The sequence below is a fragment of the Protomyctophum bolini genome (assembly GCF_963924005.1).
Source record: "Protomyctophum bolini genome assembly, chromosome: 1".
Taxonomy (NCBI): domain Eukaryota; kingdom Metazoa; phylum Chordata; class Actinopteri; order Myctophiformes; family Myctophidae; genus Protomyctophum; species Protomyctophum bolini.
The window spans coordinates 10,777,651-10,804,439 of record NC_137862.1 but is presented as its reverse complement, the minus strand read 5'-3'; the positions used below and the strand labels follow the sequence as shown (position 1 = coordinate 10,804,439).

Below are 26,789 nucleotides of genomic sequence, written 5' to 3'. Positions count from 1 at the left end.
TATCGGCTCACCTCAGTCTTCTAAATGTATTTGTTGTTTCTGGCATGTTTTACAGATCCTTTATTCTTTACAGAAAACAGATTATCCGCTTTTTGTTTTAATGTACTGGCCTATAGGATACAATCTGCTGCAATTACTTTTGCCATGATTGTCAGGTTGCATCATTTATTAAAAAAAATTAGCAGCATAAAAATCACACCAGTGGCATCTGTTGCATGAACAGCCACTTCCTGCAGAGTAAAGCTGTAAAACAATAGACCTCCTACTGTTAGAACAAGGATGATTATCTGGGATTGTCAAAGATGCAATAATTCAATAACAAACTACTTTTGGAAAACAAAGAAACACCTGCTGCAGATTCTGTGAAATAATTCAAATGGCAACTGAGGTAGCAGGAAATTGTGCAGATAAAATGAAGGATGACAAAAATTGCAGTCTGACTAACAAATTTGCAGACATACAATAAAATATAAACCAATACATTGTCTTTACACTTTCTCATCCACTGGCCCATTTTAAAAAGAAAGTAGGATTTACCACCAACTCAAAGCGGAAGATAGACTACCTGCCCAGTCTGACACAAATGTAATCTTACAAGCAGATAAAAGATAAGGCATATTAGCAGGAAGCTACAATTACCTTCTGCTCTATCATTCACTTCAGCCCAGTCTGCAGCCTGAACCCCACTTTACAAACACGGTTACAAACAAACAATTTAACATAAAAGCACAAGTATCACCCGGCAAACAAACATGACTTTGCTGCCCTCTAGTGAGTATTTGCAGAATTCATATCACATTTCACAACAGCAATGTCTTATGTTGGACTATCTGAGTCAGAAGAGCCTCAGAAGAAGCCTAATTTAAAATAAAAACAAAGTAAGAAAAAAAAAGAAAAGAAGAAGCCTAATTTGAGAAGTCTGAATTATGGTGACATTTTCCTGCGATTTACTAGATTGACTGATATGACACGTATGAGACGTGACTACAGTGGTCTTCACCCTTTCCTGGGGTTCAACAAATGCTCAATATAATAATGAAAGTACAGTAAGCCATACAAATCCGGCAATTATTAATTTACATGAATTTGAGGATTTTAGGCAACACATACAGTAGTTAAAAAAATATGTGGAAGGATATAAACGGCAGGCAAAAGTTGAAAAAAGAGTGCAGAAATATTGAAACAATAGAAGAAGCGGTAGAACTGTGAAATGCTTCGGCAGCAGCACCCCCACCAAAAATAGGTTCTATTGATAACTACCTGTATATTCAAGTTCATTGGAGGCACAAAAATCTAAATGATTTATTTTAGTCCAATGGAAAATGAGTCCGGAGGGACGAAACGTTGCCTTATTTGCCTGGTGCAACCTATACGTTGTTCTACCTTTGATGTTCTACCTGTGTCTCATCAGCTATTGCTATACATGTAGCAACATAACTATTTAAATTATAATAATCTGAATTTGAAGGTTTTCAGAAACCTTAGGTCAGGCACTAGAAGGCGTTCCCAGATTCGGCCTCAGGAATCAATGGGTAAAAAAAATTAAAAAAAGAACAGAATAAGGCTAAATTAAAATAGCGATGAATGATGTGTGTGCATTTGGTAGGGTTGCAAAGCATCTGAAAATTCACAGAAAGAAATCACAGAAATCTTCTGGGAATTCCCTTCCCAGGAAATTGCGGGAATGGAATTAAGTCTTGGATTTTGGGAATGTACACAATTTCATTATAATTTAGTAAAATGTACATAAAAAATAAATCTAAATCACATGATGTACTACAAACTAACCAGTATGCTATTTTCAGCATACTATTGAGTGCATACTAAATAGTTTCACTTCAGACATACTACAGAATGTTAAGATAGTACCCCATCTGGTGACAGAGGAGAGGCACTACACACTAAACCCTTGCCACTGTCGGATACAGTATACACAGTATAGCGCTGTAGTGACAACTGTTGCATGCCAAAACAAATATTTTTGAACAAATCTGTTTGGGAACACTCATACCAAGGCACGCATCAGGCTGACCAATGATAGAGTTTAAAAATAATGTTGGCCATTCGGGCAAACTTGAGACTTTTTGAGCCAGACACATGCAGCGCCATCCTCAACAAGATGCTGATTGTCAACATGAGACATGAGTCACTCATGCCTCATCTTCACTATCATCATGGCGGATATCGTGGCCTGGGGCAGTAGTTTCAGGTAATGTTTTTGTAGTTTATTGTTAAATGAGTCAAATCTCAATGAGTCGAATATCACTTAATATGGCATCCGGTTTTGACACTACAGAAGGCCATGGAGAGGATATTGAGGCTTCAGAATCCTTTTTTCTTTTTTTGTGCAAGACATTCCCAGAATTTTGCAACCCTACCTGCTTGTTTCATTCCTTGTGCTCCTCTTTGAATCCACGTAGAAAGAGGTACGTGAACACCGTTATGTTTATAGCAAACTGGACTAAGCCAAAGGAGGAAAAGCCATAGTTTTCATACATGAAGCCACCGAGCGTTGGTCCAACGGTACGAAGCAGAGACTGCTCAGAGGCACACAGTCCCAACATCGTTCCTGTGTGCAAGGAGAAACCGGGTTAGACAATTAATTACACAAATCATTTTATATATACATACGTAAGTACTGCATCACAAATCATAATTTCTTAATTGTCTGTCATAAGGACGCTTGGATCATAATAATGTGAGGTCGCTCACATCTAGGCCTGCCTGCGGCCGCCGGCCAATCCTCCCTTAAGCTAATTCTAGATAAAGCCAAGCATTTGGTCAGAGACTACCTTCAACAGGACAGAGCACACTTAATTGTCTATGTAAAAATATAAACTTATATATAAACTTATTGACCGGTGTAGCCCAGGTGTTTATACCGGACCCGTTCCGTCCAAAAATAGCTGATCTACAAGCTCACAATGTGTGACCCTCTCCCTCCTCAGGATACCCCTAATGCAATTTTGCAATTAGAAATTCAGCTGACAATGGACATTGACAGCTAAATGAATCCAGTCTATGTGAATAGACCCTTGTAGGTTCTCTCCAGAAGCAAACAGATACATGTTGTTTATCACAGCCCACAGTAATATACCGTACAATAACCTCAGATAGCTGCATTGATTCTCATCACAAGAACACATGACAAAGCAATGAACTACAAATTGCTAAATTCCAAATATTTAAATTTTAGCATGTTTCCCCCAACGATGGCAGGCAGAATGTCCACATCAATCATTTTTTATCAGTGTTTGAATTTATAAGGTTTGTGTGAGCGTCATCTGTTGTTGCAAGGTTATGAAAATACAGAAAAGACACGTTCTACACCATAACATGCGTTTGCTCCATAGTTGCACTGGTAGGCAAACCGGAGCCGGAAGTTTGATGGAATGTTTTGACGTCAATGAAAGCCGGATGGACGAGCTTATGAATAAACAATATTTCTTGTCAGATAATGTGTCAAGACATATCACTCTTCTTTATGTAAGTTTTTGATTGGGCAATATGGGCTGTCAAAACATGAGAATTGATTGACATTGTCATTAATTCACAGTCTAGTGATGGGAGCCCATACTTTGCCCTGTCATAAACTTACTGACACCAATACAGTTATATAGTGTGCACAACGAGAAATCAGAAAACAATGTACAGTATGATGTCTCCTATTATTTTCCTGAACCCGCTTATTTTACAAAGGTTGCAAATCTTGCAGTCTTTCTTATCGTTTATTCATAAGCTTGTCCAACCGGCTCTCATTGACTTCAAAACATTCCATCCACTCCCACAGCTTTGTTTTAAATCAAGGTCTGTTTCTAACAAACGGGGGCTTGTCTTTAAGGAAGTGTATGGACCTTTATTATGGTATTTCCTAGACTCATTGTTTTTTTGCCTGGTTTTCTAGTCTAGTGTTAGGGTGTACGAAAGTAAATAATCAGGCACTAAGGTAAGTTCCACAAACAAAACTGGTTACAAATTTTTTGGGTGTCCAGTGTCCCAAAGAGAGAGCCAGGGAGATATCTGTGGAGGCTGAGTTTAACCAACTGTTTGTTCCTGGGGCGTTATCTGATGTTACCTGATTTCATTATCCCCCACTGGGGCTGGTTGGTTTTGTCATTTTCACCTTTTTTGTGCATTATTAGCCAAGCCATTGAGTCTTGGGCATACCTCCATGGCTGTCTATGTAACTAACAGCATTGCGTGTCTTTACTCGGCCATTGGATTTGTGTGGTCTTTACACACAGGGAGAATATATTTTGTTATTTATTTTTGATGAATTATTATGCGGAGATAAAGCAGTGTGATTTTCTTCCAAAATGAGGCCGATTATTCAGCAAATAAAATCATCAACCTGTATAAATGAGCGATGCATAATATTTACAGATGCATTTTTTTGGGATTGTTTATTCGTCACACCCTCCGGTGTGTAAGGACCTTTTAGGTGTAAATGCGCCAGAGTCTGGAATTTATAGATCCAGGTTGCTTCTTGTTTCAACAATAGCTTATCAATGTGAGCCCTCGTCTGGCTAAGGAAGCTTTTTCTATCTAACAGCACAGTGAAGAGAAAGGATGCTTGGCTTCTATAAAGGGTACAGCAACCGGTTACAGTGGTTTTGAACTTACCAGTATCAGACTGAGGAACACCCTTGGTGAGCATGCTGTCAGTGACCACGTTGAACATAATCAGCGACAACATCATTGGTATGGATATGAGGCAGAACTGGAAGACACTTTGCACAAAAGCCTGACAGGAGGGAGAGATGAAAAGCAATACATTTAGCAAAATCTCAGATTAACAGATTATACCTACAAGGCTACAACAGCATATCAAAATGTGTATGAGTGTCTAGTAGTAGTATAAATAATAATAATGTAGTACCTTTCAAAATAGAGGACATAACATGATTGTGTATGTGTGTACACGTGTAGAGATATCTTCTACTGTACCTGTATCAGTCCCACCGCAGATGAAAGGCCGATGGAGAATAGCAGCAGTGAATACTCATTGTATCTGCTTGTAAGACGACCAACCACTCCTCCCTGAATGAACTAAACACAATACATACAATTATCACAATGTACTGTATAGTTTACCTCTAAACATCTAACCAGTGTAACCACTCTCTTTTTTTATTTGTTACTATCTCGATTACATAGGTAACATCATCCTCCACATTGTAGAAACAAAGAAAATGTAAGAATACAAAATAAAGTAGCAAAATATCCATAGCCTATATATAAATTATATAAATCTATTTAAATTGGGCTTTCAAAGTGTCTTAGATGTCCCTTGAAAAAGGACCCATTTATAATTTACATTGTCCTAACCTTTTAATTTTATTTTAAATAACAAAACAATTGAAAAATATTGTTCCACTTACCATTTGTAATATGCCAAAGTAGGCTAGCAAATATCCATTCTCTTGAGATTTCAGTTCAAAGACGTTGATTGCAATTATGGAGAACATGACTTGAAAAATACCTAAAAACAGAAGCATGTTTGTTCTTTTTTAGTTTCCAGGTGTAGCCTATCAGGAATTGTTACAATAGTTTTTTGCCTTCGATTCTACACACATACAGGCATCAGTGGGGCGTGGCCGGTCTGCCATTATCTTGGAGGTGCAAACAACACAATGAGTTTTGTTAGAGAGATTATATACTGTACAGTGATGTACGTTTCTGTACTAGTGCAAAACTATGAATAAGTATCGTACCAGTGTGTGGATGAAAAATGAAGACAGGATATCCAAATATTTGTTTTTCAAGCTCCTGAGCCACAAATCCAAGTAACTCACTTATGTGACATTGGTTCCCTTCATCTATTCACACATACTAGGGTACTAATAAGAAAACCACATTAACACAACAAAATCCAGTCTTAAAATGGAGTGTGTGGGAGTGAATTCTTCCTATCCCAGACGAACACTCAGTATTTGACTGTGTACGTGAACAACCTGAACATTTAAGCGTTAGTTTGATATTATTATTTAAATATAATTTCCTGTAAAACCCACCTGCAGGAAGGCCTGAGATTGACTTCACAAGGAATGTTCTAGCCACATTAGGATACTTCATTAGTCTTGTGATTTCCCCCAGATCGAATACTGACTTGGCTTTTTTTTCTCCTGCAGTGGATTTAACTGTCAAGAACACATAAGTTGCATAAGTTAATCAATTGTAGGTTTTTGTTGTCACCAAGACATTTGGAGCTTGCTAAGAATGTATTGGGTTTGAAAAACAAGGCTCACAATTTGCCACAAATCTATTGAACAAGAAACGCAATACATTTGTTATTCCTTAAGCTCATGGCATGGCCATGTTGTATGATGTAGGAGCCAAAACTGTGCCTTACTCTCTGTGCTGTTCGGTTGAGCTTGTATTTTAGTGCTTTTTGGAATAAAATTTAGAACCAGCAGTAAATTGACGAAACTCCCAACAACACCAACAAATGAAGCAAACTTCTCCCTGGGAAAGTTCAATCAAAATGACATATGCGAGAAAGAGAAGGTGGGGAAAAAAAGGACAATTTTGTCACACAAACTAGAGGGAGCATAAACATGAAAACAAACTACCGTAAACAGATTTTAATCTCTCTGAATAGACCAACGATTCAGCGGCATTGTATAAAGTTCCTTTACATTCCAACAGTTGTTAGATTGCAAATGTTCTCAGAGGAAGATATTTTAAGTGGAATACTCACCCATAATGAGTTGTGATAGTACCACCTAATGTGGAGCCAGTGATCATACCGATACCAAAACACAGACCAATTTTGGCCAACGCATTTGCCCGGTTTGCAGGCTCTGTGAGGTCAGCCACTACCATTTGAGCACCTGGAACAGGGAGATAGAATGTAAGCAATTGTACATGGAATGGCATTTCAAAATGTCCAATTACAATCAAACTTTATGTTTTCGCTTATATGATGTGCACTAGCAACTTTTGAAGAGAAAGGAGAAAGAATGTCCACCACGATCCTCAATCACAAGGACTGCACCTACCAAACAGTGGGTGTATTATTAATGAAAGATGCAGGGGTGGGAAGTAGAGATGCACGAATCAGTAGCGCAGGGTTCCCCAATTAATTTTCCTCAAGGGCCATATTTTGACAAGGGTACCAGGCTGGGGGCCGCATCGCACGCAATTCTTCCGCGGGCCACAAGGGGGCGCTCCGTGGGCCGCAGATGGCCCGCTAATAGGTGGTGTCTGCACAGGTGGTGCCTGTAACTGTATAGTTGGTGTTTTGTAACTGAATAGTTTATGTGATGAGAAAAACAAAAAGGTGTTGTCTTATACTTGGACCGGTGATGTCTTGTTCACCGGACAGGTGGTGTACTGTATATAACTGAACTAGAGATGTCTGATATTATCGACCGATAAATGCATAAAAATGTAATATCGGACAATATCGTTATTGATTTTTGTATTTATAGATAGTTAGTTAAACACACTTACCAGGTAAACCATGCATAAAGATTGCAGGAAGTTTCTGGATGAATAGCATGATAGGACTATCTGCTACTACTAGTAACGCAAAAAACACAGTGTTTGCAACACAGGATAACGACAATGCTGTCCGTGCCCCAAAAATGTCTGCAAATCTGCAAAACACAAAATAGAAATGCTGATTTTTCCAGACAGTCACTATCACTTGTAGATTAATTTTTGTGTAGATTTATATGAAGATATACATTTATATTAGGGCTGCAACTAACGATTTTCATCGGCTGATTATTTAAGGTGAGACACCCCAGGTGAAATCATGATTTTTCATTTTTTTTTTTTTTTGCTATTTTGCTTCCTAAACATGTTTTCTTTCAAACTAAAGCAAAATACACATTAAAAATACAGATTTAGATGTTTAGTTGGATAGTTTATTTTAGCCAATGACAGCTCGTTTTTCGGGGTGAAAAGCCACCATCTCTATTTTCATGATTGGTTGTTGGTACAAAGGAAGTGACCATATTTGGATCAGACCACAGTCAGCTTGAGGTCCAGACCTTTCCAATGATATATGCCATTATATGTTGTTGCCAAGGTTTGGATGAGATATTTTGTCTCAAAATAGTGGCTTCAAATAAAACGTTTTGGAATTTTACAATACAAATCTTTAAAGGCCGTTTTCTCAAAATGAGTTTTCCTCATACTTGGGACAAAGAATCTCCACTTCAGTTGAACTCACATACACCAAACTTTCCAGTCTTATTCCTAACTATATTCCGCAGACATTTACACATGGATTTGTTGATATATCATTCACAGCCTGATTTACATCACATTTTATACCAAAAAAATGCCGAAAATTGGGTTTTTTATGCCTGTTGACACTATTTTCTGATTTGTGGAGTGATAATTAGAGATATCAAAAATCCCATGTGTAATTTTCTTTGTCTCTAATGTGTCAACAAAATGAAATGATAATTTTGAACCTGGCTTTATCCGATCTTCAGATTTATCGTCCCGAAATGTATGCAAATTAGCGCATATAATGCCTAATTTGCATATTTAAACATATAATTTCAGAAAACTTGTAATACAAAAAATCTTAGTTTTAATATAAGTAATCAACTGGAGAAGTTTCATTGTGATAGCTATTATTTAACTTTTTTTCCCTATTCACCTGGGGTGTCTCGCCTTAAACGATGAATCGGATTATGGCACTAATCACCTTGAAAATTATTTTTTGGCTATTTTAGACATGTTCTAAGTAACTAACAAGACATTAAGACATTAATGATGAATAATTAATTCAAAAATACATTATTTATTACATTTTACTTAGCTGCTGATTAGGCTGCTATTCAAATAAAAGACAAACTAAATTAAATTAAAGCCGCCCATAGTACCTTTACTCTTATTCCGACTGCATACATTAAAGAATAGCTACACATTTGTCAGTCTAAAAGGAACAGTGCTCTTTTAAACTAAAATATGCCATTTTAAAAAAATCAGATCCGTCTGAAGTGAGTGGTGCTGTACTGTACTGTACTGTACTGTACTGTACTGTACTGTACTGTACTGTACTGTACATATACTGTACTGTACTAGCCCTCCTCCCTGGCCTGTGTGTGTCCGTGTGTTAGGCTGTGCAACAGTGACACTTGGTGGTGAAAAAAGGCTACAACGCACTTTTCGTGCTCGGACACATTTTCGTGCTCGGACACCGGGACACAGGGACACACACATAGCTGTCTATAGGAGTGGTTGCACCACTCAAAAATATATATTCAAGCCATATGTTTTGTTATTGATACTTGCATGCACGCAGGTACAGCTGTATTGGCTTTAATGGTAATGTACAATAGAAACGCCTCTTATAAATAAGATGTTGATGTCTGATGTCTGATTTTGTATACCATGTTGATTCTGCATTGTGACATTTTGCTTTGCGTGCTACTGTGAATGTGGCAACTATCATCAGATTGTGAGGGAAGAGAATGGCTCACTCCTCTTTAGTTTAGTTACACTTAACACTGGATAAATTATGGTTAAGTGGAAAAACACCCATGATTAGTTGCTAAAAAAACTCGATTAGTTGATGATTAGTTGACGATTTGATTAATCAATTACTAAATTAGTTGACAACTAATTGAATAATCGATTCAATTACGATTAATCGTTGCAGCCTTAATTTATTTACAGATAGATATATATCTTAACAACCAAATTTTACTCACCTTCCAAAAACTGGACCCCCAAGCAGTTGAATTACACCAACCACGGTTTGCAAATAACCAAACCACAAAGTATCAAAGCCAAGTCGTTTGGCCAAATACTGTTAAAGAAGAGAGTCATTTGTTATTAATGAGTTGCACACGTTAGTTCTCATTTTCTAAACTTACAATATTAACCCATTCAGGACATGAACCCCATTTGGTGTTTTAAGCATTATGTTAAACTTTAGCTATTGAGAAATAGCAGATCTACAAGCTTGTGGGGCGGCACTTTTTATTATCGTGAAAATGTGGCAGAAATCTTTGAAGATATAAGATATTTTTTTATTTATTTTTTGGCCTCAGATGCAGATCTAAATGGGTAAGCCTCATAATCATAGCAACCCTATGCTCTTCAACTCAACCAGAGGCTCTTCAACAATCAACACCATCAGTGCACACTGCACAGGTGTGCAGAAAACTAGATTTGATTAGATTTGATTCATTATTGAATACTTTATTAACAGGTTTGTTAATAGTACAGATTAAAAAAAAGACACAGGGGGCTTGTTTCCATTGTGGTCCATTGTACAACTCAATCAGTAATACATACTACATACCATACAATACAATATTGGTAGAAAACGCAGTAGCATCAACTCAAAATGTATGTTTACAGAGAAAGGAAGGGAGGGGTCAGAGAATGCCAGATTTAGTAGTACGTCTGTTCATGGGCTTCATGGAGAGAGAAAAGCAGTAGTTCTCTCCTTTTTAGCTCATTTACTTCAACGCTGAGGAACGCCGAAACGTCCATATTAAGACTACTAGGCCTCACCCCTTTGGTAGGAATGACCTACCCAAAGGGGTGAGGGCGTGAGGCCTAGTAGTCTTAATACTTTTCTGCCATTATTTGCTTAGCACAGTAGAGTGACAGGAAACAGGGAGAGAGAGACAGAGACAGCCTGGGCACACCTAAGATTCCATGCACGGCCAAAGGAAGCTGTCTGCCGGGGTCTCTTCCGGGTTTTTTAGCAAGGAAGCTTTGAGAAGGAAGAGAAGTGGTCACGTGACTGGGCGTCCATGACACTTTCATGGACGCTTTGATGGGAGCCAAACTACCCGTAAGTTTGGCAGAATGCCCTTGAGTCAATGAGAACTCAGTGACCAGCTCATGAACAAACATTATTTATTAATGACTGAGACCTGCAGCTTTTCGATGTGTACACTGTGTAATTTTTAGAGGTATGATATCAAAAGTACCTTTCTGAACGTACCAAGTATCGCAAGACTTCCCCTGTCTGGCAGCCAAATCTCGCGATACTTCGGAGCCAGAAACGATACCTGCTGCTGTTTAGATCCTCAGATAAAATTATATACTGTGCACTCTGTGCACATCGAAAAGTAAGTGATTAGAAAACAACCTGTGATATGTCTTCTTTTATATTCCTGAACCGATTATATGAAAATGGTCTCAATTGTTCATAAATAATGTTTGTTATGAGCTGGTTTGATTGATTGATTGATTGAAATATTTTTCAGTTTGCAGAATTACAGTACATTTCAAGCACAAACTCAATACAAAGACTGTTAACTGTGAGTGGACGACCCAATTAAACACTTGTTTAAAAGAGGGTCCACCATGTTCAATTCATCAAAAGTCCAGCCGGCTCCATTCACTGCCATGTATTCATTGCACTTCCGGTGTGAGTTTGGCTCCCATGAAAGTGTCCATGAAAGTATCATGGCGCAGCCCAGTCACGCGACCCCTTCTCTTCCTTCTCAAAGCTTCCCTGGTTTTTAGACGGCTGGTGGATGGAAATGAAGCTCCACCCACATGGCAGAATGCCACTGGGGCAAGCGTTTCCGGGAATCTGGCCGACTCTGCAATCTACCAGCTGTCTAAAAACCAGGGGGGCAGTCAGACAGATATTTTGTGAAGCCACTAAGGAAGTCGGGACATCCTGAAAGTTCATATAATGGCCTGTTGTGGCGCTGTCATTGGGCCCAAAAAAACCCCATATCCCCATAGAGGTCCATGTATTTGGGCCCAACTTCACCTAGACTGTATTACCTTAATAAACATGGTCATGAATACTTTCTGCTTCCAGGCAGTCACTAGTTTAAAGTCTCATTTCTCATGTCATATAATTATTTTTGGAAAATGATGGTTCCATTTATTTAAAAAATGAAGTCGCGTATGTTCTGAGGGTTACAGTCTGAGTTACAGTCTATGACCGGGAGCCACCCCCGTTCGAGTCAAAATAAAAACCAACGAAGAAGAAGGGGGGAAGTCCCGCCTCGTTGTCTGGGCCAGCCAATGGCCAGCTGGGCCCAAACGGATCTAGAAAGATTTACAATTCAAGGACTGACTGGCTTCATCTTACGTCCATATCAGACCCGGCGAACACTTAGACCCCGGCAGACAGCTTCCTTTGGCCGCGCATGGAATCTTAGGTGTGCCCAGAGAGACCCAGAGTGGTAAAGGTTGTCGGGCTCGGGAATCAATCCTGCGCATTAGAGCCTATAATGTGGCATGCGCATTGGCCACTAGGCCATCTAAGACTGCGCCCCTAAATAGTTTGTGAACCATGAGGTGCAAGCATAATTAGATTTGAATGCCTGTCTTCTCCAGCCAGTGTCATCTGTTTTAGTGCCCAGTTTTACTCAGAGCCAACTTTGTTTTAGTGCCCTGCCTCCCGTACTGTTGTATTCCACGGTGAACGTGAACGAGCGAATTATATCATACTTATTACTGTGTGTCTAGTTTAACCTTTGGACAAGTTACGTATCTTTCAAAACCGCTCTAAGAGAGCACTTGTCAGGTGGCTGCAATTTGGAACTGGCCCCAGTAAAGGTCATGTTGTCACACGTGACACTCACCAAATAGGGCACTCAGTCTCAGGCAATAATGGTCAATGAGATAGATAGATAGATAGATAGATAGATAGATAGCTTTATTGTCATTCAGCAGATACATAAAATGCATAAGAGAACGAAATGTCGTTTCACTGGCTTTTAGTATGCTAGTTAAAAGAGAGCTAAAATACTATTAAAATGTAAAATCCACTTTTAAAAAGCACCATTAGTTCATTGAGACAGATATTGCACAACAGGAGTCTATATCAGCATATAGGGGGAAAGGGTTGGGGGATATTGCACAAAAGTCTAATGGCTTGGGGGGGGGAAAGCTCTTGGAAAATCTTGCTGTTTTACTTCCAATGCTTCGATACCTTCTGCCAGAAGGCAACAGAGTGAACAGTCCCTGGTGTGGGTGTTAATATTGCCTATATACATTTAGGGCCTATACGTTTAATATAGCCTGCCTACTGTAATAACTTTGTATCTATCGGGCCATCATTTTTATTTACAAAAATAGGGACACCAAATTGAAAGTGCAGGTTATAGAATTTGCCTCTATCTATATTGTTAAATGTTGTTAAAAATAGCCTCCTGACATGGTAAACCCTAAAAGAAAAAATTGCGTAGATAATTTTGTGGTGGTTTCAAAATACCAAGGGCAAGGCACACTTCCAGTTAGAGGTTTAATTTGTAACTTGTAGACAATTTATTACATCGATTTATTTTAACCTGCTATTCCCAATTTCCGTATCAACAAACAATTTAAAGGTAGATCGTTCCACTTCCAAGTTCCAACTAGATGTTTTGCTGGTGGTCGGAACGCGCCGTTTTGAATTTGGCACATCTCTGACAGTAGCCCCTTTCGGCGCCCTAGCCAAGTTGACCTTTTCTGAAGTTCCAATTCCAAACGGGGCTATCAAAAAACCCTACTACTACACATGCCAAGCTAAACATGATAACACCTCGACTTACTTACTTCCTACTATCTGTGGGAACCTTTTTACATTTTATTGTTTAAGGGGAAAAAAACAAGAAGACGAAAATACACCGTTTCGCCCAAGTGGTTGATTTGACATGAGCGGTTGACGGTTCACCACAGGGGTTCACTTACAGGAGTCACGGACATCTGCAGAAACATCCATGTCACATCCAGGGTGGCGATGACATAAGTGGCGTAAATGACTCTCGATCGACTGAAGTCCGTGGTGGTGGTCTGCGGACCTTTTCCGGACATATTTCCCCTCACAGCTGTGCTCACCGATCGTGGCGATGTAAGAAATGAAATTCCAATTCCCCCCGCCTGTGTGGACGAGATCAAATCTTATTAGGTATTTCCAAAGAAAGTAGTATAGACATGGACATGCCTTGATGAACTTTCGCATCCATCCAAAAAGTCCGGTGCACTGCACTTAATAAGGGGGCGTTACCTAGGGCTCTGGTACAGTGTTGCCAAGCCATGCTTTGTGAGAGAAACAAGCAACCAGGTCTATGAAAACTAGCCCAAAAGAAGCAAGTCCTTTGCCCTTTTTTTAAATGTTTTTTTGTTTATTTAATTTTATTGTTTTTTTAATTTAATTTTTGTATAGAGGGACAGACAGTAGGCTGACGGGAAATTGGGAGAGAGATGGGGGAGTGACATGCAGTAAAGGCCGTTAGGATCGGGAGTCGTACCTGCGGCACACTGCCAGACTGGATTACCAGCCAAGGTGCCTGGACCGCTGACCCACGGCCCAGGCAGCCCTTCGCCCTTTATCTAAATATTTTGTGACCTTTATGTCGCAGATTACTATGAAATCCTGCAAAAGTTAGTCAGTCCGTCCATCTGTCCATTACGGCGGTCACGCCACCATATAATAATAATGAATTGCATTTTTATAGTGCTCAAAGCGCTTTACAATGGTTAATTCATTCATACATTGGGAGGTGAAGCGGCGAACAGTCGACACCAGCATCCTCACTTCCCACATTCACACACCAATGGTGGCAAGCTCACACCGACCGACTCATTGGAGGCAATGTAGGGTTCAGTGTCTTGCCCAAGGACACTTAGACATGTGGACGGGAGGAGCCGGGATATATGGCGTGGCCATCACTCCGTCACGCCTCATGACACATTTGAGTGTGTCATGAGGTGTGACTTCATATATGGAGACAGCCCTATATGGATCCATATATGGCTGTCTCCATATATGAAGATCACAACACTGTGACCTCATCATCAGACCCTGGATAGCCATACATGGAGAAGACTGGATCATCACCTACTCACCTTGGGCAAGACCTACGCTGTAAAGGCTATCATTTGTTTGGGCGGAAGTTGCAGGGTTTTAGCGGAAGTATCGCCCAAGGAAATTAAGTTGATGCTTTACAAATCAGTTTACATTCTCTGCGAATGAAACAAGTGTTGTGATTAGTCGGGAAAATATCGCATCCGGGGGAAATACATCTGACGGATGTTCCGGATGATACATCTGTCGATAGCTTCTCTGCCTTACGTTGTGACCAGGCTTTTCTTTTCGCAGATAAGTAAGCCTGGGACCGAGGCTTTCACCTACTAGGTGATGATGCACCTAGATCTGCATATATGGAGCCGGAAAACAACTTTACATCTGACCTCAAACCCTTAGATCTCCATATATGGAGCTAACCTGTTCTGACATTCCATATGTTGATCCTCCCCACCTGTCCTTCCTCTTCGATGTCTCCCTTTTGACTGATACCTGTCCATTCAAACTCTAGACGGGTTCGCCAACAGGCCCGAAAATTAAGGCCCGGCCCTAACTGGGCTGGCCCGAGGCCCCGCCTGGCCTTATTAATTAGCACACATATTACGCCCTAACCGGCCAGAAAACGTAAAAAAAAAAGGCCACATATGTGCATTCCCAGACAAATATATATTAATTTGGAAAATGAAACACTGGTTTAAACATTAGGAAACAACAGGGCCAAAAAAACACAACTATGTATAAGCAACTTTACAGAAAAACAAGACCACGGTCGCTTATAATAAGCCGACATGGCAACACTCCTTTGTCAGGCAACCACTCACTACTATTGACATAAAATCCATAAAATCCCCATTTGTAACCTTTGACCCAGAGCCTTGTAAGTTAACGTATCAAAAATGTCAAGTCAACCCTGCCCTTTTTTCTTCTAATTATGTTTTCGGCGTTTGTTGTCATGATTTGTCACGATCCGACTTGGCCTTGTTCGAGGCTTACAGATACTTATTTTTGAAATATGCATGGGGAATTATTTCCTGGGCCAGTCGTCGTCATGAAAGGGGGCGGGACTAAAGTATTTATTTTGAAGGTCGACAACGATATTCTACCGGAAGTACGTTCCATTATTTTGTAGTAGCAGCATTGTGTCCACTCACTCACCTCCTCCTTCCTTTGTGTCAGCTGTAGCCTGTTCAAAATAAACGCGAAAGGACTTCTGTTGTTGTCCTTCATTATTTTGTCAATTTTTGAGCCAGCTGGAATGTTGTGAATCCGCCGGGAAAATGGTCACAACGATGCAAACGCTTACACCACATGTGTACTGGGCTCAGCGGCACGGAGAGATCTTTCTGCGCGTTGAACTCTCCGATGCCAAGGTAAGGTAGGCTAGGAGTAGGATGCTTTGACGTCGGACAGCTGCTGCCTTTATATTACCAAGAAGATCACTCAGAAATCTAACAAACTACAAACACCCTGGATGAGACGCGTTCATTGTTAGCTTGTAGATATTGTTCTTTATCGCAAGCGACGTCCGTGTGTTTTCCTTTATATGTAGACTCGCTGCACAGACCACTGCAAGAATTTTGACTGATTCACGATCAGATCCTGGTTGGCAAAAGTGTGTGTGTGGCTATTGTTCATTTTCTCGGTGTTTTCACTCATTTTCACGACTCCTAGCTTCAGCCTCATCCCACATAATTATGTTGTACAAATGCTCCATGAAAAATGCATGGCTTGCTAAGTGATGCCAACCATGGTAGTGTTGTATCATGTTTAGCTCTGCATAATTAGTGACAGAAAATGGTAGTATATTAGTGGTATATTTACTATATTCTCCTACTGGACATTCTGCAAAGAGGAAAATGGTCACAAAACATGAGTTCCTTGAGATTGGTAAAATGTTTTCAGTTTTTGGTGTTGACTTGTGATGACTGTTTGTTCCAGGATCTTGACATCAGCATGAAAGACAACACTATTCAGTTCAAAGGTAATTGGTATTGAATTTCAAGGTATAATAATTCTATTATGAGAAAGATGCCAATTCACCAGGATTTTTAAGTACCGGTAGTTGCTAAGTAGTAAGTACTAAATACTTAAGCTGAAATAGCACATGGAACACTATGCATTAGGCAGCCATTATGTATTATATTGATTGAGTATTGATTTTGTTTCTCAGCACAGGGCCATGGAGCTAAAGGAGACAATGAATATGAATTCAGTTTGGACTTCCTGGAGCCAGTAAAGCCTGAGGTATTTCTAATGAGTTGGTATTATTCATTTAGTATAGGAGGAAGTTTGCACACTTTTCTAGGCATACCTAGGAAAGAGGGTATGCGCGTGACATCATCATATCCGGAAAGCCGGAAACACCTACTGAGTTGTAAAAAACTACTTTCTGGCCTTGGCAGCCCATATAATACATCCAAACAGAAAAGTCCTATCTGATTGCATTAAACAACGTTAAACTTACTTTGCCACTTTTGCCACTCACCTTATGCATGCGGCTATGCGCATACCACTCTATAGGCATACAATTGTGAGGGTGGGTAGGTTTGTGTGTGTGTGTGTGTGTGTGTGTGTGTGTGTGTGTGTGTGTGTGGATAGACGGACAGACAGACCTTTATTGATCCTGTGAGGGAAATTCAGTTGCCAGAGACACCACAACAGTTAAGGTACTGATACAGAGTAACTTGTGTGCTGTAAGATACAGCAAGGGGAGCAATAGTAAAAAAATAAGTAAGAGTCAGAGGAAGAGTAACGTCTCAAAAAGCATCATCATTAATGAGTACTTTGCAGAATAAAAAACATACAGTCACAGTGTCACTACAGTATCCCACCCAATGCAAAGGCAAATAATGCCTAATCCATCCATCCATCTTCAACTACTTATCCGTAGTCAGGTCGTGGGGGCAACAGCTCCACCAGAGAGCTTCAGACTTCCCGCTCCAGAGCAACATTAGTAACTTCCTCCTGGGGGATCCCGCAACGTTCCAAGGCCAGTGAGTCGATGTAATCCCTCCATCTGTGCCTTGGTCTGCCCCGGGGTCTCCTCCCAGTGGGACGTGCATCGAGGATCTCCCTAGGGAGACACCCGAGAGGCATCCTTCCTAACCAGATACCCGAACCACCTAAGCTGGCTCCTTTCCAGGCGAAGGAGCAGTGGCTCTACTCTGAGTCTCCTGCGTGACTGAACCCTATCTCTAAGGAAGATGCCAGCCACCCGTCGGAGAAAACTCATTTTGTCCGCTTGTATTCGTGACCTTATTCTTTCGGTCATGACTCATAACCCACAATTCATAATAATTAATAAATACTACCTCCTAAGCAGATGGTATATCAGTACACACCCGACCTATACAATAGCCTTTACAGTATCCCACCCAATGCAAAGGCAAATAATACCTAAGCAGATGGTTTATCAGTACACACCCGGCCTATACAATAGCCTCTACAGTACAAAAAAAACTGTCACTGTGTCATCAACCTTAGGCAAATACGTTACCAAAATACACACCACCACAGTATCGTTTTGATATCACAGGAAATGTGCCCTACAGTGTACTGTGCAACGACCCGACCGTAACTGGCTTGTTTCCAAACAGAAGTGGCTTGTTTCCCTGTCAAAATGAACAATGCTATAATAATATACCATTTTGTGCGTCTTTCCGTCATGGTGTGCCCCAGGTTAGCCACAAATCCACAGAACGTCAGGTGAACATCAAGATAAAAAAGCAGGATGAACGCTGGTGGGATCGGCTCACGCTGCAGGAGAGGAAGCCACTGTTTCTGGCCCCAGACTTCGACCGCTGGCTGGATGAGTCAGATGCCGAAATGGAGCTTCAGTCCAAGGTAAAAGTAGGTGAAACTCTGGGTCAGGAAGATGGAAGGCATGTTTTGAGTTTTGTAGGAGCTTCTCTAACCTCTAAAATGTAAAATAATTGCAAGTGGAATGCAGAGTGTGATTGTTACATGATGCAGCATTTCCTTTTCAGGAGGAGACGATAAGCAAGATACACGTGGAATCAAGAGTCCGTAAAGACCGTAAGTAGAACTCTATGGCCGAGAACACTAGAAGATCTCACAGATTGTGATTGGACCACTGAGCCTATTAATAATGTTGTTTTCTTCACTTTCTTTCATTTTCTTCTCAGCCTACCTTGGTTTGAAGAAAGGATATTTATTCATGTACAACCTGGTGCAGTTCCTTGGGTTTTCATGGGTCTTTGTCAACATGACGGTTCGTCTTTTCATATTGGGCCAAGGTGAGTGAAAACCAAGGTTTTTGAGGGGTGCTAGCCCCTCCTATATTCAGTTATAGTGTAGATTTTCGTCTTACACAAACATTATATTCCCATTGACAATGATTGGAGAATTTATGTCATATGTGGACGAGCAAATCGGCTATTGTCTCCTACACAAAAATTCACATTGACACTAGCTACGTTTACATGGACAGTTAAATCCCCTTTTCATTCAGAATAAAAGTTAAAAGTTGTCATGTAATGGCTGGCCCAGGCGGTGGCGTAACCGTCTGGGCACCCGACTGGTAATCCAGTCGCAGTGTGCCGCGGGTTCGACTCCCGAGCCCGACACGGCCTTTACTGCATGTCTTCCCCCCATCTCTCTCCCGTTTCCTGTCAGCCTACTGTCTGTCCCTTCAAAAAACCAATAAAAGGCGTAAGCCCAAAAAAAAGAAAAAAAAGTTGTCATGTAAACACCTACAAAAACTTAAATCGGAATGAAAATGGCCAATCTGATTTAAACTTAGATCTGATGTAACTGACCGGTTTATTCCATTTTTAAATCCTATTGAAACAATTGTGGACTCATGTAAACACTCATTCGGATTGAAGTTCATTCTGGTCTTTCTGTGCATGCTTGTTTCCATGTAATTGGTATGGCTATTGTTTTGCGATTAATTATAAGAAACTAGACATGTTTAATTTCACATCTGAGAGAAACCTCTCATAGGCTACAGGATACATCAAATATAAAGTAATACGGCATAAAAGTGTTTTGTTATTATTATTTTGTTTTACTGAAATGTAGTGGAGTAAAAGTATTGGAAATTGAAAATACTCAAGTAAAGTAGAAATACCTAAAAATTGTACTTTAGTAGAGTACTAAAGTAAATAGTACTTTCCACCACTGGACGTAAACATATCCGCCCCGCCCCCTATCCAATCAGAAGCCTTCCCAGCCCCAAACCTGATGTGGAATGAAATAATGGGATTTAAAAGTATTGTCCATGTAAACACTCATTCGGAATGACCTTTCCCATGTAAACACGCAGCAAAAAACATTACTTCTGAATTAATTCATTCTGAAGTTTTCATTCTTAATGAAAAAGCCCTCATGTAACCGCAGCCAATGAGTGGAGAATTTACGTCATATGTAGACAAGCAAATCGGCTACATTTGTCCTACACGATTAAATTCCCATTAACAATGAATGGATGATGTACGATGATTAGAGCGCCCTTCACTTCACACGGTTGTGATTTTGTGGTCAGTAGCAGGTAGTTTTGTCAGTAGCAGGTTTTTTGGTCTGTTCAGAAATGTTCTGTTGATGCAGTCCAAGAAAGACAGAACATATGGAAATGCACAAAAAATAAGTGTCTTAAGTGTTCTGATGCAAAATCTCAGGTCCAATTATGTTGTTGAGCTTATTCCAACTTTATCATTGCTACTCCCAACAGCATCGGCACAGCTATCCTATTTTCTTTTATTTTTTGTACATGGGCACCAACAATGACACACCTGTTGGGGATCAGATAATCATGCCTGTTGGATATGGTGTGAAGATTGTTTACAGGCATACATTATCAACAATAGTCTATTTAAGTTTAGTTCATAATCTACTGTATGCAGCATGCTAAACTGTTTTACGAAGCAGATAAACTATTTATAAAGAACACTATTTCAGGCCAGACAACCTTCAAGCATTGTTTCTCAAGTGCTAATGTGCACATTTGAATCGGAGGAAGAGCAACATGGCTATACAGTACATTTTTGATTTGTTATGCATTGTGCACTAGTCTGTGGTACATGGGTTATAGCATAATTGTCTGCTTGCCCCCCACTTGCTGTGTTCTCAAAGCTACCGACATTAATGCAGAGTCGCAGTGTTGCTCAAGCCACACTGCGTGAATGAAAAAGGTGGGATTAAATAATACAGGGAACTGGTTAACGGCAAGAAGGGAGTTTTTCTTATTTTTCATGGAACAGTGCAGGACTTGGGGTGAGGAGAAGGTGAGTTGTAATTGGTGAAAGAAAAACATGATTGATTGATGTGTCACTGCGTCATTGGATTGCTAAAAACAAGTTTGTATAATAATGTGTCGGGCCGTCACTACAGTTTGTAGCTTCAGCATCTCACCCCCCCCCCTTCCCCTTTTTTCCTCTGTAGATTCCTTCTATGACACATTCCACACCACTGCTGACGTGATGTACTTCTGTCAGATGATGGCTGTTATCGAGGTCATTAACCCCTTGTTGGGCCTGGTTAAGACAGGATTTTTCCCAGCTATGATACAGGTAATGCTTACATCTTAATGACATAATTAAGAGTAATTACAACTTGCCCCAATGCCACCATCATTCTGCCCAAAGCTGCCATTCCTGGAGAAGTTATCAATTGTAGAAGGAGAATGTCTATTGTATTCGTAGTTGTCTTGATGTGGAGCAATCAGAGGTCCGGACCTACACAGCAAAATCCTGAATGATTTCACTCATGAGTTGTTACTGTTAGCAGCGAGCCCATTATTTCTTCAGGAATTGCTTCTAGAATATAATTTGAGTTGTGTGTGTGAGTGAACAGTTAGTGTTGATATGCTCGTGTGCATGTATGATCATGCATGATTGCATCAGCAGCGGTGCATTATTTAAACATAATGTTCTTATGCCTAGTTTTTATATTGGAGAAGATGCATTATGAAAAACTGTAGTGTAAGACCAGAAAATTAATAATAAAAGTAAGAAGTAACAGGAACATGACCAGAATACTCACGGTTTTGTGTTATTTAGTTTAGTACTAGTAGTATTTTGTTCAGTTTAGTAATGGTTAAAAGAACAATTTCAACCCCCACTCAGGGGTAGGTAATTGAGAAAAGGAGCTAATTGCTTATCAGGCTGGGCATGGAGGGTATTCATTGTTGCACTTGCACTTGTTGCACTTGCAGGTTGATCAGAGTTCTATCAGCAGGGGTATTGATTCATCACTGGTTCCAAAACACTAGGTCAGGGACGCATTTGTTTTAATTATTATATAAACTTTATTATAAAACATTTTCAAAAAAGGAAATATTTTCATGACTTCAATGGATTTTTTCAGTAATAAAATAAAATTTCCAAAAATTAGAAAACAAATGTTTAAGCCGTGCGTTGGGAGCTTGTAGATTTTTGCTAGTTTGGGACCATCCCGGATAAAGTTTGAGAACCACTGCGCTACCTCCTCCAGGTGAGGCTCCTCACTAAAAGTTCTATTCCGTGTGTACTTTGTGTTCATTCCCTGAAGAAGGCAGTATTTCTATCCGAAACGTTGGTTTGTTTTCTCTGTGTCCACAATAAACTCTTGGCATTGGCAGCTACAAGTGTGCGGATATACATTTTTCCTTTGGTTTCAATACCGGTTGGACAGGTTAAGAAAATTGTGTACTATACCCTGAATATCGGCTAATGCCATCAGGTAGGAGGTACGATGTGTGCAAATACAATAGGTACAAGCATTCCTTTGTCCCTCTGTCAATCACACTCCTTAACAGAGTCCTTGCAGAGGGCAGACAGTGTAGGGGTCAAAGGTTATGAGGTAACGTTCTTCCTCTTTTGCACTAGGTATGTTTGTGTGTGGTTTTCTTTAATGATGTACGGGTCACTGTGTGCGTTTGTTGTCTTGTATTGTGTAATGTATTGTATCTGTATGCTGCAGGGCGGGTCCTTGGGGTCCAAGACAAATTTCTCCCTTGGGAGACAAAATAAAGAAACCTTGATACCATCCTTTGGATGACCAACCAGTAGATGTCAGCAGTGACAAGGAAATATTAAATGGGAGAAATTGGCTAAAACAACTTCTTGTCGTTCTCTGGCGGCCATTGTATAGAATGTTTTTAATGTACCGTAATATTTTTAACCATTTTTTATTTAAACCCTACTATGTCTAGGTCTATACTTGGCCCGATTGGTTCTTTGATCTACAAACTTACAGCATGAGCATTTGATCTATTTATTCGTTTTTTGCCCCCAGAAAACGGATGCTATAGGTTTCATGTGGTTAAATGCCTAGTTTCAGTTTTATTTGTTTTTGAATGACAATTCAACACCAAGCCCGTGCACATCAATGGCAAGGACCTCAAATATCTTTAATTGTGCTTGTTGTAACTTTCTCTTCATTGTATTGGCTACTAGAAGCCATTAACAACACTGATCTCTTAACGAGGTCCATTATTTAACATCTTTATTATGTGTGTTTGTATCGTGCCAGGTGGCGGGGAGGAATGTCATTCTGTTTGTCATCTTTGGCAGCCTGGAGCAGATGCAAACCAAGCCAGTGGTGTTCTTTGTGTTCTACCTGTGGAGCACCATTGAGATCTTTAGGTAATAATAATTATTAGAATAATAAATATGTATAATTTCCATAAATGCTGTCATGTGTAGACATTTATTTTGGTGTGCTTTATAAGCAGCAATGGGATGGAAACAAAAAAATGCAACCTGGAGATGTGCATATACTGTAGCAGTTGAGCTGCTTCAGCGCCCTGCAGATTTGCAGAGAGTGACTGACCGAAAAACACTGCTCAACTATAAAACATTCATATATTCAGAACCACTGAGTTTTAGATTTCCCTCTGTATCAGACTTTATCTATATTAAATCGCAGATTTAATATGTAAGGATAATTTGGCATACAGGAATATTTTAATTCAATCCTTAACGCGGATGATCTGTTTGTGTGACAAACAAAACAGACTTCAGAGCTTATGTTAACTCCTTCCTTTTCTTCCTCAGGTATCCATTTTATATGCTGGCCTGCATTGACACAGAGTTTAAGCTCTTGACTTGGGTGAGATACACTCTCTGGATCCCTCTGTACCCACTGGGGGTAATAGCAGAAGGTGAGCTATTGTACAGTATGGTGAATTAGCTGTTGCCGTTTCATTCAAAAACTACTACATTTCTCATTACTGGAAACATGATAATCTCTGTTTCATAGTGTGTGTTTTACTGCTCAAATGTCTTAGAATCAGAATGAGTTTGGTTGGCAAACTACATGTGGTCATACAGTGATCAATTCCAGAGTGAGAGGTAAATAAATGTAAATCCAGTATTGAGAAATGTAAAAACTTAATGTCATAAAGGTGAATGATAAATAATTAGAATGTTTAAAAAAAAACTAATTTAAAGTTCATGGTAAAACAGAGTCCCTGTGAGAGCCATTGATTAAATGAAAATGAACACAAAGAGATGTTAATGTATTTGTCTGTTTGCTTTTCATAAATGTTGATCTTGTGGATCTAAATTGATAAATTCATGTTTTTTCCATAGTTTGAAATGTTGTGAACTAAAGAACAACTTGTGTTGAGAAAAACCTTTACACACAGTAATGGAGATGCTGATCTGTCTAGCTGCTGTTGCTTTGCTTTTAGAATCTTCAGTCTTTAACTAATATAAGGAGCTGCAGTACTTTTGGTAACATTGTATGATTGCAAATTTGCAATATTAAATGGGAGGGTCTGTGTTCTTTACTGTTATTTTTGCTATGACCGTAATGCCTTTAGGAACGAAACAATTGCGTGACATTTCACAAATATGATCAAAATACAGCCTGCGTCTCATGGTTTATCTTCAAAGGATACTAATGTTCTGCTCAGCTGATAAGTGTATTATTGCAGTTAGTTTAGTATTCTGGTACATTACCTCTAATAGACTAATAGGATTCATGTGGCAGCTAAAGATTCTCTTATCAAAACAAATCAGAAGAACATCCTTGCATGGGAACACATTTACCCTTGCTGCTGTACAGCAGTGGGTCTCAACCTGTGGGTCCTTGGTGCCCACATGATTCATACAATCTATGGACTTTTAAGACCTTTTTAAATACCTAAAAAAAATACCATTACTGCATCAAAAGTCAAAGTCATTAATTGGCCAAATTGTCAAATAATATAAGAAAGAGGCAAGAGTTGTGAAAATGGCTGAGCTTGCAGATCGTCAATTTTGACTATATTATCTGGAACGGTCCGAATCAAACTAAATGTAACTCCTACAATGCCAAGTGCTTAACTTAACTATTGGTCCCTTTGTGTGTCTCATCAGCGGTGGCTTTAATCCAGTCCCTGCCCATCTTCGATGAGACGCGCCTGTACAGCCTCCCCCTCCCTGAGGTCTTGGGCCAGTCATTGAGCTTTTCTTACAGCCTGCAGATCTACCTGGTCATCATGTTTCTGGGTGAGCTAACCATACTTGAATGCCATCACGTACTTTCTTACTCTTCTCTCTTCTATTTGACTCTAACCTGCTGTCACAAAGCAAGGTTGTAAATAATGTTCGGATTGCAGCCTCAAGTTAATGTGTTACACTATCGTTCTGGGTTTGTAACAGGCACAGGACCTTTGTGACATGCTCTCCCCCCCCCCCCCATATTCTGTCTTTCACTGTCTCTCTCTCTCTGTGTTAAGTACCAAATGCCTTCAAATAATATTAATATAAAATGTCTTTAAGCATCTGAAGGACTTGCAGAACGACAATATTAGGCTACTCCTTAGTCACACCGAATCTCTTGTTTGTGAGCTTAGAGACCAAATACATTAATTTACACTGAGAGAAACACGATTGTAAAGTATTTTACTTTTCTTTAAAAAAAAATCCTGTGTCTTTTGCAGGCCTCTTCATCAACTTCCGACACCTCTACAAGCAGAGGAGGAGACGGTTCCGCTCGAGAAAGAGGAAAACCAACTAAAGAATAAACCTAGTCATGCAGCGTAAATACCATCCCTATCTAAAATGTATATCATCCTTTCTTTCTTTGGTCACTGCTGGATGCCTTCTCTCCTCTCCATATACACATGCACACAGACCACATAATGGACTTCTTGTCAACATATTACTTTCAGCTGGTTTGGTTGATAATTAAGTCAGTCCTGTGAATTATTTTTGTTTTTTTTTAAATAATCCATTATTGCTGTATTGGAGTAGTTTTTCATCCCTGATCCTGTGGGGAAGACTAAGACTTCTTGCAGCTCTTGGGGTCCCCACCTACTTATTGAGAACCACTACTCTAAGTGTGTGTGTGTGTGTGTGTGTGTGTGTGTGGTCGAGATGAATATTCCTTAATCCAAGTTAGTTCAATTGTAGTAATTGCTATGATGAATGTTTCATAACTTCAGTGTTGCTCACGCTTTTCAGACTAAATTGCACATCACAATGTTCTTGTGCACTTTCTCTCATTTCTCGAAATTGTTTTGAGGTGGATTTACATTCTTTCAACTACGCGTGGCGGACATTTTGGGGCAGCAAGGGGCATTAGATAGGGGTCCTAATATTTCAGAGTCAGACTTACTTATGGAAGAAACAAACCATGTTCATCCACTTCCATCTAAAAGATTACCGGACCCTACGTGCAAATAGGAATAGTTTTAATCAGGTAAAGGGTGCAGTCATTTGACAGTACTGTGTATATATAGGAATAGATTCAACTTGCCAGGTAAATTCATTCAGGGACAAACAAGATGACTTTTCAAGAACTCTTCCCATGTAAATATCTAGAGCAAGATGTTCAATTACTAAAATCAACTACTTAAAATTAAATCATTGCAACTCCTGAGTGAATTTTAGTTTATTTTATTTTTTACAGTAATATTATATAGAAGATATTGGACTACATATATAAATTCAAATGAAACTGAAAAACACGAGAAACACAATTTGATTTTTTCCACTGAGCCCCTGGGAGCTTACCCAGTAGAAACAAGACTAAGTCGTATTATAGAATTAATAACTATTGTAGAGTACTTATCAAAGCAATAAAACCAAATTAAACAAAATGTGTGTGTGTGTGTGTG

The 26,789-nt window shown here is 39.6% G+C and overlaps 2 protein-coding genes across 2 annotated transcripts; one reads left to right on the top strand and one right to left on the bottom strand.

The window, feature by feature from the left end:
* Positions 1-45: 45 nt before the first annotated feature.
* slc67a1 (solute carrier family 67 member 1) lies at positions 46-13,903 on the bottom strand. Its single transcript, XM_080785607.1, has 10 exons — positions 13,624-13,903; positions 9,678-9,775; positions 7,456-7,601; positions 6,701-6,833; positions 6,353-6,465; positions 6,015-6,140; positions 5,382-5,482; positions 4,948-5,049; positions 4,624-4,744; positions 46-2,569 (listed from the first exon to the last, which is right to left on the bottom strand). The coding sequence occupies exons 1-10, from the start codon at positions 13,744-13,746 to the stop codon at positions 2,388-2,390; spliced, it is 1,245 nt and encodes a 414-aa protein (XP_080641733.1). The 5' UTR covers positions 13,747-13,903; the 3' UTR covers positions 46-2,387.
* A 2,020-nt stretch (positions 13,904-15,923) lies between these two features.
* LOC308321607 (very-long-chain (3R)-3-hydroxyacyl-CoA dehydratase-like) lies at positions 15,924-26,789 on the top strand. Its single transcript, XM_080772580.1, has 11 exons — positions 15,924-16,110; positions 16,679-16,721; positions 16,911-16,984; positions 18,419-18,583; positions 18,727-18,775; positions 18,886-18,996; positions 21,143-21,270; positions 23,213-23,325; positions 23,737-23,843; positions 25,045-25,176; positions 25,611-26,789. The coding sequence occupies exons 1-11, from the start codon at positions 16,018-16,020 to the stop codon at positions 25,685-25,687; spliced, it is 1,092 nt and encodes a 363-aa protein (XP_080628706.1). The 5' UTR covers positions 15,924-16,017; the 3' UTR covers positions 25,688-26,789.